At 38.6% G+C, this 13,726-nt stretch overlaps 1 protein-coding gene across 7 annotated transcripts in view; it reads left to right on the plus strand.

Moving 5' to 3' along the window:
- THSD4 (thrombospondin type 1 domain containing 4) overlaps nucleotides 1–13,726 on the plus strand; it is a 414,123-nt gene that overhangs the window by 15,186 nt on the left and 385,211 nt on the right. For all 7 annotated transcript variants that reach the window (XR_007628159.1, XR_007628157.1, XR_007628158.1 and 4 more), the window contains exons 2-3: nucleotides 4,736–4,843; nucleotides 8,731–8,800. Coding sequence is in view for 3 of the 7 variants with exons in the window: in XM_050309833.1 (XP_050165790.1) it covers nucleotides 4,815–4,843; nucleotides 8,731–8,800 (99 nt within the window). In the remaining 4 variants the exon portion in view is untranslated. The remainder of the gene's footprint in view (nucleotides 1–4,735; nucleotides 4,844–8,730; nucleotides 8,801–13,726) is intronic.

Here is a 13,726-nt window from a genome sequence, read left to right on the forward strand (position 1 = left end):
TATGGGAGCAGAGCTTTGCAGAGCTGGTGGCACCTTGGCCCAGATCAGCCGGGGGTGAGGTGCAGCCCCAAGGCCCCAGAGAAGAGTGAGTCACAGCCCTATCCCAGGTGAGTCACCGCCCAGGATGCCAAAGGAGATGATTCCACAGGCTACAAAAAAACTAGTTGCATTTGTGAATATAAGAGGCTTGATCATCACTCTGTACATCCTGGAGGACAATTACTGGATCATGTGTGTTTTAGGCAAAGGAACGAAAACTTCTGGAGCTCAGTCAAGCTTAGACTGGAGACATGCACTGAGCTGTCTTGGACTGCAGTAGTTCTGGACACATCCAGAAGGAGAACTTGGAAGTTTTCAAAGAATTTAAAATGAAACAGAAAGGCACCTTCAGGCTTAGGTGGGGTAACCTGCAATTTTTGTTTTAATAAAAGGCTTGCTCCATGTAAGCATCAGAACTTTTCATCAGATATAGTGCTTGATTTCTCTGTTATGCACCTTCTAGAGACAAGTGCATGTTTTAGTGGAGTTACTGAACGTTTGAAGAGATTAAAACTCTGGTAGTAGGTGTCAACTGCTGCAGTTCAAGCTGCTGGCTGTGTGCACAAATTATGTAGCCAGATAAACCTGGTGCACTGTGAGAGCTTTATCTTGTGAATGTAATGAATTTTGGATGCAATCCAAAGGACTTGCACTGAACATGATTTAATAGATGTGAACAGCTAAACTAACAGATACACTATACCAACGTGCTAGGCAACATACTCAAAGACAGCCTTAAAGGGTGTAATATTTTTTAAAAAATATTTCTAAATATTCTTTCTTTATTATTTTTTCCTCACTAAAATACTACAAAAAGAGAGCTTTTCGCATCAGTGGAAATGTGACTTTGGAACAATGCTGAAGTTTTGTAGCCACTTCAAGTTGCCATTGTCAGTAGCTGGCAAGATACATAATCTAACCAGAATGATAAATATTGAAGGAAATTGAAGTTGGCTTGATATAAATTAAAAAGGTAAAATAGGCTAAAAGCTCAGAGCCCTTTAAACTTGTTGAATTAGTGTATGTTTCTGCATGACGTATCTCACATCCTTGTTGTGAGTTAAAACAGAGGGTCTCAGATTGTTTAAGTAGGTACTGTGCATATGCAGGCTAAGAAATTTCTGTTACAGTTAATACACAGATGTATATGGATATATGTGAGTTGACAGGACTTACAGGAAGTATGGGTTGATGCTAAAATGACATTGGAATTCATGGAAGTGAAATACTGTCCCCTCACAATACACAAAGGGTATAGTCACATGAAAGCCTGCATGTGAGTAGTCCCATGATAATTAAGAGGTTGGGGTAACTAATTCACAGGCTTTCTGCAAAATTTCAAACTCTTTGTAGGAAGACGTTTCTTGAAGATAATTAGACAAAGGGTGAAATGTTACTGTTGGCTTCCCAGAGGACTTTCTTTCTCTTTTCATGACTGTCATAACAGTGTTTGTGGTGTCTTTCCAGATAATTCTGTGTATTGCATCATTTAACTCTTTGAGAAATTTCTTGTTGTCCATGTCAGCAAATTTCTGATTGCCTATGAGCCCACTAGATTATTTTTTTTGAGTTACTGCCATTATCCATCTCTACCTCTTTTTAAAATCTACATTACTAATTAGTATTTTTATTTTCTAAGGTCACCTAGGCATTTATCTGAGCCCTGCTGTCAGAGGGCTGCAGTTTGTGACAAGTGGGCAACTTGGTGAGAAAGGGGAGGAGACTTTAAGCAGGGTCCTTTTAATAATCTCATTTTTTGTGACCTGATGCACATTTTATTATATGCAGTGAAACACTTCTCCCTTTGATTGTCATCCCATGGTTGTTTTGGAGAGAAGGTTTGAATTCTTTCCCATCCTGTGTGGTGGGTTGGTTGGTTCATTTGATTAGTTGGTTTGGGTTTTCTGGGGAGTGTGTGGTTTTGTGTTTTGGGTTTTTTTTTCCCCCTTCCCAGTTTCACAGGTTTTTTCATCCCACTTGGAGGTGAAATAGGGAAGACTGCTGGAATGTGAAATATTTCAGTGCAGTGGAGAAAGTCTTGCTGACTCTGTGAAGTATTAGACTGTGGGTTGTTCCAGCTGAGAAATCAGGATCTCTCCTGCTGTAAGGAGGGTTACTAGAAAGTCTTTTGCTAGATGGTTCTGTAATGCTTTCAGCCCCTTGTGGGAAGGTAATATGACTTTCACATTCCAAGACTTTCTGCAGTGACTAACACAAGGACACCTCATCAGGCTTCTAGAAATTTCCCTGCCAAATCCATACTATTCAATCTCAGTGTTAACTGTGTAGCCATTTCAGGTGTTCATTTTGCCCTGGATCTTTTGAAGGGAAAATGACTGTCATGTTTGCACGTTTTCATATCAAAGACGCCACTGCCAAAATGACATTCCTTTCAACAGGCTGAAAGCACCTAAGCACTTAAGTAATTTTGAAAACAAGCTCTTAAGTCACTTAAATATTTAGCAGTTTTTACACCATGTACTTCAAATGATCCTTCAAAAGAAATGCATCTATGATTTGCAGTAAGAAGTGTTTGGAAAAAGGCACTGAAATATAGTTGAAGGTTAAGTTTGTAATGCAGCCTTGCCATTGACAATGAAGATAGAGATGAACTGAAAAAATTGAAAACATATCCATGGACTTTAAGTACTCATTTTAAGAACAATCTCCAGAAACACTGGAGGTCCCTCTCCCACATCTTTGCAAAACCAGATCTATCATAGTGTCTTTTCTGCTTTTCAAATGAAGTGCAATTTGCAAAAGGGATTAAGGGATTGCAGGTTGCTTTTCCTGTGTATTTGTATCCTGTAGCAATGTTCTGCTGAGATTCCCTCCACACAAGGATATTGGATATAAAGCTTATTGTGGAGTGAAAAATACTAAAGAGAACACATCTGGAAAAATCCCAAGATGATAAGAACTTGAAACCATGTTGGTTACAATCCATGTTACAGGCAGATCCTCCATTTTCAAAAAATGATATAAAAGAATATTGCATCAGTATGTCTGGTCATTAAGAGTCAGGTTGTAGCAGTGAGACATTTGTTTCCTTCTCAGTTCCAAAGGTTAGTAAGTACTATCTTAGGGAATCTGTCTAAATGGCTCGTGTTGGTGCTGTAGGTGTGGACTTGCCTAACGTTTAAGGGAATGGAGCTTTAACTAAATCCAGGTGCTAAAATCTCAAATGGTGTGAAGTGTTGCAGAAGATCTAGACCAAAAAACTGTTTTTAGAAGTGCTGCCCATCTTATAAAAAACAATTTTACAATGTTAAGTGGTGAAAATGGTGAATAAGTTTGAGAAAGCCTCCTTGATCTGCTGACACCCTTGAAACTGCAGAAGGAGAGGATGAAGTTTAGCTGAGCCTTAGTGCTTTCACCCTTTAGCTCGGACCTATTACATACAGAACTTTGGTCATGATACTTTCCTAAGTTTTCAACTTTTAAATTCCATTTAAATTCCATTAAAAGATGCAAGAATTAAAAAAAAATATATTCTTTTGAAGTTGTTGCAAGTATTTTGTGATTTCCTAAAATGAATTTGTTGTTCTTAGATTTTTAGGAGTGAGCAGGGAATATTTAACTTGTCCAGTTACCTGCAAACAATCCACCTTTTTTTAGCAGCTGGATCTGTACTTTATCTAACTGCACATTTCTGAAGTTCTTGTCAGTCTTGTCCTATTCTAGGTAGATTTTTATCTGGCTGTCTGACAGAAATGGAGAGCTCTTTATCTGTGAACAGCAATGTTCTCTTGTTTCTGTTCATTCCACTGCATATGTAACCACTTGTAAATAATAGCAAGATACAGACAACAGTTGACCAAGTCCTGAAATACATGGATTTAAGTTCAGTTTTTTTAGTGTTTTCCTCTTTTCCTCCCTCCTTGCCACTCTCCCCCCGCCTTCCTGATTTATATTGTATTTTCTTACTACAAGGATCTCTTTCCTGCCTGAAAGTTCTGTTGTGTTTAAGGTGTCCAATATCCGATTACAAATTTATGAAAATGAGAAATTTCCATATGTCTGAAAATTTATTTACAGACAATTAAATGATAGTGCTTAGAAATCAGGAACAGCTGAATTTATATTCAGAACACTGTTTAATCCCAGATTTTCTCTGGCACTGTGGGCAAGGCATTTAATTTCATTATGGGTGGGTTTGCCATCTGTAGTAGAGGATACAATGCTTATCTTCTGTTTTTTTTTTTTTTTTTTTTTTTTCTGCAAACTGTATGAGCACTCACAGAAGAATCATCCTGGCATTGCTCACAGATAGGGATGTATTAATAATATTACTGTACATTAAAAATTGGTGACCCAGTTTCAGTTCTATGAATTCTGTTAACGCAAAACTGCAAGTAAAGCTGTTTGTTTTATTGTCATACAAGTGACATATCAGGAATGTGAATTAAAAAGGCAAGTAAGTTTAATGCCAGATTTGCATCCTTGGGAGTCAGATCAAGATTTTGCATCCCATAGTCTTTTTGCAAAGCACTTTGGCAATGTTGAGGTCCTGTTGCAAAAAATAGGGTACATACAGTTTATTCATGTAACATAGACTGGATTTTCAGTTTGAATTTCTGTAAAGTCCCAAGAATTGAAGTAATGGTGACTAATGTAAGTCTGTATACATTTTTGTAGATATCCTGGAAAGTACTGAATAAGCAGTGTTAAATGTGTTTCTCCTTTCTTTCTGTAGGATTTGTATGTGATCAGCATTGTGCTGTACCACAGTGAAGAGGTATTTTTCACTTCAAGGTACCTTCCATTAAAGGATCATGGTAGACAGTTTAATAGTTTCTTTGAGGTAAGTGATGCAATAAAACATTTAAAATCTTATTTGATGTTCTCCTAAGACACTGCAGTAAATATCAATTTGGTTGTCTTTTTCTCTGGTGTTAAATTTTCTGTGTCATAGGAGGATAAATAACAATCTTGTCCCAGGATCAAATACTCAAGTATATGCATACCAGACATAGCATTCTTTGGTGATAGTGAAAGAAAAAAGTTTTCAGTGATTGTTTATGCTTAGAACATCTGTTTGTGAGTGCCAATGTAGTAGCAAATATTAATGGAAATATTAATGGAAAGTGCCTGTTTTTTTGATGAGGCTGCACAACTACAATCACTTCAATTACTGTTTTACATGTTTTAGTACCTGCGCTGCAATTCATTCAGGGATTTGTCTAATGCATTCCTGAAACAGTTTGCCAGTGGGCAAACATAGGAAAGACCTTTCAAACAGCTTTCCTAACAAAGGAAACATTCAGCTGTTTCTAAGCTGGTCTGGCCAGTTCCGTAGTTGGGCAAGCAGATTCAGAGCAGACTGGCTCCACAAACAAGATTTGGCCTCCTGCAAGGAATGACAGCTCCATGCTCTTGCATTTGCATAGAGGCACTGTCAGTAACACCTCTGCTATAACCTTGCTTCTTGTGAGTTTGGGACAGCAATCTTGAATTGCAATTTTGGCCCCCTCCTAACATGCCAGGGCAAATGCCACATCAGAATGGATCTGTTGCATATTATTGACATGACCTGTGTTAACTTTGCTGTTTAAATTTCACCCTGCATAGCTCCTCCCAAGCTGACTCAGGCTGCTCTGCAGACCTGTGAGGAAATGGGGAATATGGGACAAGAGCCATCCTGCAATAGTCAGTACCAATCACTTGGCTAAAATGCTGTAACTTGTATCTGAACAATCCACAGTTGGCCATTATATCCCTTCATAAAATACAACTACTAAAGAGCAGCAGCCAGGTGAGAGATCTGTTTTGGTACCCTCCAGCTTCATTCATGTAGAGCTAATACTCACTGCAGTGACAAGGAAGAACTCTGAGAGGTGTCCCTAAATGAGGTGTCCCTAAATGAGGTGTCCCTAAATGAGGTGTCCCTAAATGAGGTGTCCCTAAATGAGGTGTCCCTAAATGAGGTGCTAATTAGCAAACTTTTTCTTGCTACTCCTACAACAGACCTAATATTGTTTTGCTTGTGCCTTTTGCCCCCCCCCTCCCCCAGTTAAACAGAAATTGGTATTGCCAGTAAAAGAAAATGAGCAAGTTTGCTCTTTGTAACTTGGATAGATGACAGTTTAAAGCCTGACTTTGCTTCAAACCAGGTACTTGGCTCCAAAGTGCCTTAACTGTGAGAGCAGGGGCTGTACTAACAGGGTTCTTACAGAGGCCTGAGTTACACAGCCATGCATCAGCTGCAGTTGGTACCTCAGCTGTTTGTGGATACTTGGAAATTTTTGCCTTATTTTGAGCACTTGTTCTTTTTGGCTTTTTTTGCATTGTAAGAATACCTGAATCAAACCCACTGAAATTGAAGAAGCCTATTCTTGTAGCCTGAGAGGCCTAAGGTTAGTCAAGCATAACAAATAAAAAAGCCTAGTGTGGAGAAGTTAGCCAAAGCAAGCTGCTGGGGGAAATAACATTAAAAGAATTAAATTGCCACACACTGATTTAAGCTAGAGTCTTACCTCGGGATAGCTTAAATGTTCCTGGCAAATTTCCTGTGTTTGGAATAGTAGGTTGATACCACTGTTTCTGACAGATCCAACTGCAGATACAGAAGCAAATTTAAAAGTAGCTTTATTGTCCTTGAGCCAAGAACATATAGAGGGTTATTCCTTAAAGAAAGGTCAGGAGAGGCTTGGAACGGAGTAATCACACATACACTACAAGTTTACGTTTTAGAACTGAGAACTTTAATCTGGTAAGTAATTTGCTTTGAAGATTACAGCTCTCATTCAGTTTAGAACTCACAACCTTGTGCGTGATTCCAGAAGAATTTACACATGGAAATCTGTAGTGTGTCAGACTGATCAGAAAAATCCTGTCCTGTTGAGGATGAAAGCATTCATTTCCTTCTGCAAAGTTTGAACTTCCTTTCACAAGCTCTGAGAGGTTATAGGGAGTAGAAGTCATAAGGGAGCAGGGAACGGGTAGGGAGATTCTGAAAAGGAAGTTAAATATAATTTGCAGAGGATGTGGGCTGGGCCTGTCACAGGCTGCACTCCACCTACTTAGATGCTTGTCATTTTTCATTGAGAAGAGTTAGGAGATCACTCAAGCAGTTGGAAAGGAGATATGCAAGTCAGCTGAAGACAGACTTGATGCTGTCATTTTGCAGTTTGGAGGTCTGAATTCTGACTCTATTTCTTCCTTTTATTTCAACTGTGATTTGCAGATCAGTTTATTAATTTGTGTCTTTGGCTTCCATCTACCCCTGTGTGATTGGAACCTGCTCTGAGCTGCATGTTTTGAGTGATTTCTTTTTAGTGCCTTATGCTGGCTCTGATTTCAGCCACCTCCTCAGTATTTCGTTTTATCACAAATGATAGCTTTGTGAAATATAATACTTCCTTCTAACATACTTTTAAAAGTGCTGCTTCCCTCCCCCCTCCTAAATTGACATGGTGGTAAAGAAGTAATGACTTTTTCTTGCCTTTAATTGGTTTATTGCTTTGAGAGAGAGGGCCATAGATGATGAGGTGATGATAGGCCATGTGCAATCAATACTGGCCTACTGCTTCCTTTTGCTGTATGTTGACAAGGACAAACAGAAAACTCAAGAAAAACATTCTCCCTAGTAGAAGAATATTTGTATTGGTGGTAATGCAATGCTTGATATTAAAAAAACCCTTTCTGTTTAGAAGTTCTGTCTCAGAAAATACCTGAAACAATGAGAAATATTTAAAGAGTTACTGTATAGGGAGCAAAGGAAGAGCTGTGAGTAGAAAACACAGCTGGATTTTGTCTGGTCCATTAGTTTGCAGATGTATTTTGTGTTCAAATCCATCAGTTTTACTTCTGCATTGAAATTCAGCAAATCATTAGCAGCTTTCCCCTTTAGAGAGGGTCTGAAACGTACTCTTTGTGGACTGAAAAGTCAAATTTCTGGTAGAAATAAAGATACCTTGATCTTATTTCTCATATCTGTCCATGTTTTCTTATGGAGTGGCTTATTAGAAGGGGGCAAACCAGTCCCCATTGCAAATTATAGCAAACAAAAGACTGAGCTAACTGTGCCTAACTTGTAACAGGCTCACAGGAGTCATTACGGTGGTGAGGTTTGACAGAATAGAGTTTTTTTGGGCTTGGTTCCCATTATGACTCCTTTCAGACTGAAGATGTGGTGTCTGGGGTGATGCTTGGCTGCTTAGCCTGGGTCTCTGGTGGGCTGTGTCTGCTGCTTTCCACCTTCTGTGCTCATTAGGTTATTCAATGTTCACAAGTGTTAGGGAAGAACTTAGTTCTCCATGTTTTCCATGTGTTGGAGGTGGGCTGTTCATCTGGAAAGCGAGGAGCCAGAGCTAGGAGCAGACCTAGTCCACAGATGGGTGAATTCTTACTTAACACTTTAGAAAACTTGCAAAGCGTATGTCAGTTTGACACTGAATGCTGAAGTGTTGAAATATGGCCAGCCAAGAATATTTTAATTTTAACATGGAGTTATGTGAAATACTGTCAATGGAGTCTACTTGATGCACTTTCTATGTATGGCCCTGGTACTGTCTGCTGTGAATAGAATGCCATAAGGATATTTCATACAGTTTAGTGAGTCTGCTTTGGTTAGTAATGGTGATCAAGTACTTAATATTTTCTTGCAGTATGAACTCTGTAAATAGGTTGTAGATGTGCAGTTTGTATTAGTGGTATTTATATGTTCTGTTCCCCTGTTTGCCTTTTCAGACTTCTCAGTTCCCTAGCAGTGTTGGGATTTCAGTTTGTGATCCCACAACCTTCAATTGAACACAGAAAGGTAAGCATTAGAATTATTCAGATCTTTTATACTTAAAGATAACAGTAGAAAACAGTAGAGTAAGATATGTAAAGCAATGCAATCTGAATAAAGTTCTGGCAATAAGTACCTTCTGTTTTGTGTGTGGGGGGGTGTTGTTTCTTTTTTTTATATTTTTATATTTTTATAAATGATACTTGGTTGAAAGAGGCTCATCATGGTTAATTAGCTGAGTAATTGCATGGAATGTTGTATGTCACACATACCTACTCAAGCTGTGGAGCATTTTCATCATGTGACACATGGGAAAAAAAATTCTTGTTAGTGAGAGCAGCACTCAGACAGGGAGTGATTAAAGAACCACCTGGTTGCTCATAGGTAGCTCATTCTCTTACAGAGACAGAAATGTCTGGGACAGAAGCTGGACCCAAACCCCACTCTGTTGCCAGATTTACATGGTTAGAGATTGGAGCTGGAAACTGCTGAAGTTTCCTGTTGTGCTCCTGTGAGTGGTTCACTCCTTAGTTCACTCCCATTGGCATCTCTAAGAAGGTTTGCAGCCTGCACACCTTCCCTGCTGCTCAGCACCACTGAGATCTTGGCTGCAATACCTGGGTTTTTGCAATGGAAAGTAGTGGACATTTTGGAAAGGAACAGAGACCAGCAGTGATTTTTACCCTCAAGAGAATTAAAATCTTACCTCTGAGGGAAGTTTGAATGAATTCAGGTTTTTTTATTCTGAACATTGGAAGACTGCTGGCAGAGGCAGATATAATCTTCAGATACTTAGAGTGCTAAAGAGAAGGCTGTTCTTTCTGTCTGATGGAGCAGATAAGAAGAAATGGATTTAAACTGAGGCAAGGGAAACATAGGTTTGATGTTAAAAAAAACTTCTCATGGTAAGGATATAAGGAAGAACAGATGATATTCATGGGGTAATATTTAGAATTTCCGTGATGGATGTCTCTGTGAATGTGTTGAACAAATGTTTATCAGGAATGATGTGCAGGTGTTTGTGATTCTGCCAGAGACCTGAGGTGAGACCCCTTGAATGCTGCTCTGTCTCTTTGTGGGCTGTGACTTTATATCAATGTTGTTCTCATTTCTTACCTGGTATTCAAACACAGCCTTATTAAAGGTATCAAATAATCTATTTTAAAAAAAGTTTGCTTTTTACTATAGACTTTTAAATAAGGCAAGATGCATTTTTTTTTTTATAAACTGTACTTTTAGAAGGAGATAAAAGGCAAGTTTTCTGGGTTTCCTTTTTTAATGCTATCTTTAGGGTAAAACGTTATTTGGGCAATAGCCTCATAGTTATGGACTAGAAACCTGAAGCCATCTGACAGTCATAGTTCCTGAAGAACACAGATGTCCTGTTAACTTCTTGTGCAGCCTAATTATAAGACAAGTTATATGAGGTCAGTAATGATGCAGTCTCAAACTGGCACTGTCCAGTCTGCACAAGCTGTCCAGGGGCTCTGTTCTTAACTGCTCTACAACATAGTATTTCTGCCTATCTTACATCTCTTCTCTTTTGTCCTGCGGCTGAGATGGTCATGCTGCTGCTCTGGTTTCAGTACTCTGCCTGATTAGATATTCTTTTGTAACAATGACAGCAGAGAGATGCTGCAATCCAGCTTCCAAATAGCTTTAGGGGGAATAAATCTACTAACTAAAATAGAGTAACTCAGAGAAACAATTGCTTCATTCTGGGAAGCCCCGGAATTAATTTAGATAAAATCAGATTCTTTGTTTTTAGTTGAATGAGAAATGCCACGGGTCTGGAGTGTGTTCTGTTCTAGTTAAAGGGACTTAGGGGCATGGTAACCACCTTGGAGCCCTGCTTTGTCCTGGAAACAAGAGAGGCACAAGTTTCTTGTGACAGTCTCACGGAGGCTCTGGGACTGTCTGTCAGTCTTATCTCTTACACCACTGGAGAGGATTCTCTTCATACCAAACTGTGTTTAGTCTTGAAGTCTGTATTTGTTAAACTTTTCCCAGGCCTTCTGACACACCTAGCAACTCCAGACTCGAGGGGCTGTTACCAGCTCTAAGGACGTGTTTCTAACGGTGTATGGGTTCTCAGCTTTGTAGCACTGGAAGTTCTTTCCATTCTTTTCCTGCAGTAACCTGGACCCGTGTGTGCTGGCATCCCTAGGCAGCATCTCCTGAGTATTTCTGGATGGGTGTCTCTGCTGTCTGGCAGAGTTCCTTCCATGTGAGAGGAGGTTGGAAGAAAGGGAGTGGAGGAGAGTAGGAATTGATGAACAATATGTGATTTTAACAAAACAGTGAATAACAAAAGTGGTGTTTGGTAACTTCCACATACACAATCAGAAAGTACAGAATGTGGGAACTAAATAACTAGTGCTGAAGTCCAATGAAGCATTAGACCATATCCCAGTCCTTGTTGTGTGCTGATTTTGCAGCTTAAAGTTACGAACGTGTGCATGACTGATTCTTTAACCTGCAGTATTGGAGAATGTGGATTCTGTCTTCTGCACTCTGCATATGGTTATTTTTCCTCTGAAAGCTATGGACAGGGAAATTAAATAAGAGAATTGGACTTTGGTATTTGGCTGAGTAATTTGTTAAAATATTTCCAAATAGTCTAGATGTTTTTCTGTAAGAAAAACTTTTGGGAAAATGAAGTAAACCCCAGGACAATTCCCAAAGCAGTTGATGGAAATCCACTGTAACTCCCTCTGTTATAACTCCTACACACCCACAGTTCAACTGAGAGGTTCTTTTAGGAGTTGAGTATGCTTAAAACCATCAGGAAATACTATGTTCTGGGTGGGGTTTTTTGTTTTGATTTGCTTGTTTGTTTTTTTTTTTTTAAATCTTGCTGCTTTTTAATCTTTTGTTTTTTTCTTTGTTTACAGCCACACTAGTTTCAGAGAAGCTTACACAATGTACATTTTTCAACAAAAATCTATTTGTAATTTCCTAACTCATACTTGTAGGAGTTTTTATTTAGCTTCAGTGTATTAGAACTGTTTAAAGTACCATTTGGGTACTCTTGGCTTAGTGATATATGTTTAGGAACTTAACATGAAGAAAGAAATTTATCTTATCAAGCAGCATTTTTTTTTTATTTTTATTTTTTAATTTTAAGAGACATTTCGCCAACAAATTCGGGAAGAGCAGAACTCAGCAGGTTGCTTCCTCAGATGCACACACAAAAATCTGTTTGTGGCATGTCAGCATGAGACTGTTAGCTGAAAGAATGAGTCAAATTATTCCCTAGCAGGGAAGTGCAGATAGTGGAATTAAGACTTGGGGAGATGACAGAACCAAATTGGGAAAACTGGGAAAACATTTGACTGAGTAATGTTTTCTGCTTTTAGACCTTATAATTTTTGAATGAAAGTCTTGGAAGCTTGTCTGACATACAGACAAGAATTTACCAATACAGAGTTTCTAGTTTCAGAAATACCTGGCTACCTGATTTTTATATATGTGTTTATTTACTTTAAACAATGCTGTCTCTGCTGTCAGAAGTGCACAAAAACTGAAAGACCATCCTTGTATTTTCCTATATCTGAGTTTAGGATACTACTCTGTTTGTTAATCCCTTCTCTGTAAATGGCATGGTTTTGTACAATAATTCAAATACATTAAATATAGTATGTTTGTTAGATAGAAATAACAATTTTTATGCAAAAGACTCTTATATTTTCTTGTTGGAAACAGGGGTTATAGTGTAGATTAGAAGCCTCTTGGAGTTATTTTCATGATCTAACTTATTCTTCATTCATAGTATAGAATTTGTATTATCAAGCATACTCCTCTGTAAGGCCAAAATACTCATCAATAATAGCAAAAAAGGGGGAAAATGTTTTGTGAAACCAAATTGAATTTTAAAATTAGCCAAGCTCTCTGAAACTGGTTAGACTGAAACCTTTCTTAATATTTGAATGATTAACTTTCCTTGTCCATCAGTACTGCACATATGAATTGTTGGACATCCCGCTGCTTATCAAGCTCTCTGTCTGCCTTCCCTGTGCTTATTGTATTAAAATTTAACCTTGTCTGATAAGTGTCACACTGTGATGAAGTGACTGTTAAACTATAAAACTCCTTCTCCTAGACAACTTCTGAAGTCTGTATTCCCAATTTTACAGAAGTCATTCCTGGGTGGATTTTTGACTGATCACGTGGTGCTGTGTTTTTCATTTCCAAATGGAATTTCTGACGTAAATATTGCATTGTTTGAATATCTTAGTTATGGTACTAAATAGTAGCATTGAAGCAACGGACTTGCTTTGAATTTATACATATCTTTTTTGTCACTCAGTTGTAGGTGAATATTGACTTCAATGGAGCTGCAGTATCTAAAACTGATTTTCAGTGTCTGGAAGCAGTGTCAGGATTTATTTTTACAAGCTTTTGATTGGGGCACTACAATACTGTTGAGGAATTTGAACCTGTTGGGCTCAGTGTCATTTTTTTATGGTGGCTCTAAATTAAAGATGAAATAAACTAGGTGTTTTATCTTGCTATCAGACACACGATGTCTCTAGAAAAAGCAACTATTTATCAAGTGAATGTGGATGTACTCCACACAAAATTTTGAGATTATTATGCCTTAGGATGTGTGTTATTGGGGAGTTTTGTGTTTATTTTCCCCCGTCTTGTGTTGGATTCAAATATGCTTGTTGAGGGGTCATCACTGCTAAGTCAGGACAAATAAGGAACAGAAGAGGGGCAAAAGCTGAGGGGAAAGAGAGGAACAGAGGGGAGGAGAAGGTGGCCAAGGTCTCTCATTTGGTCATGGTGAGCAGTTAGAGCAGTTCAGCTCCTTGTGGGAATGGAGCCTGAGCGGCAATGCAGTGCAGTGGCCAAACATTACTCAAATTCTGTTCCTAAAAGAGAATTCCTACAATGAACATGTACTTAAGAGCACTTTAGCTGTCTGTAGGATACTGGGTTTTGCTGAGG

This window comes from Myiozetetes cayanensis, unplaced genomic scaffold, assembly GCF_022539395.1.
Source record: "Myiozetetes cayanensis isolate MyiCay16 unplaced genomic scaffold, myiCay2020 scf14, whole genome shotgun sequence".
Classification (NCBI taxonomy): Eukaryota; Metazoa; Chordata; class Aves; order Passeriformes; family Tyrannidae; genus Myiozetetes; species Myiozetetes cayanensis.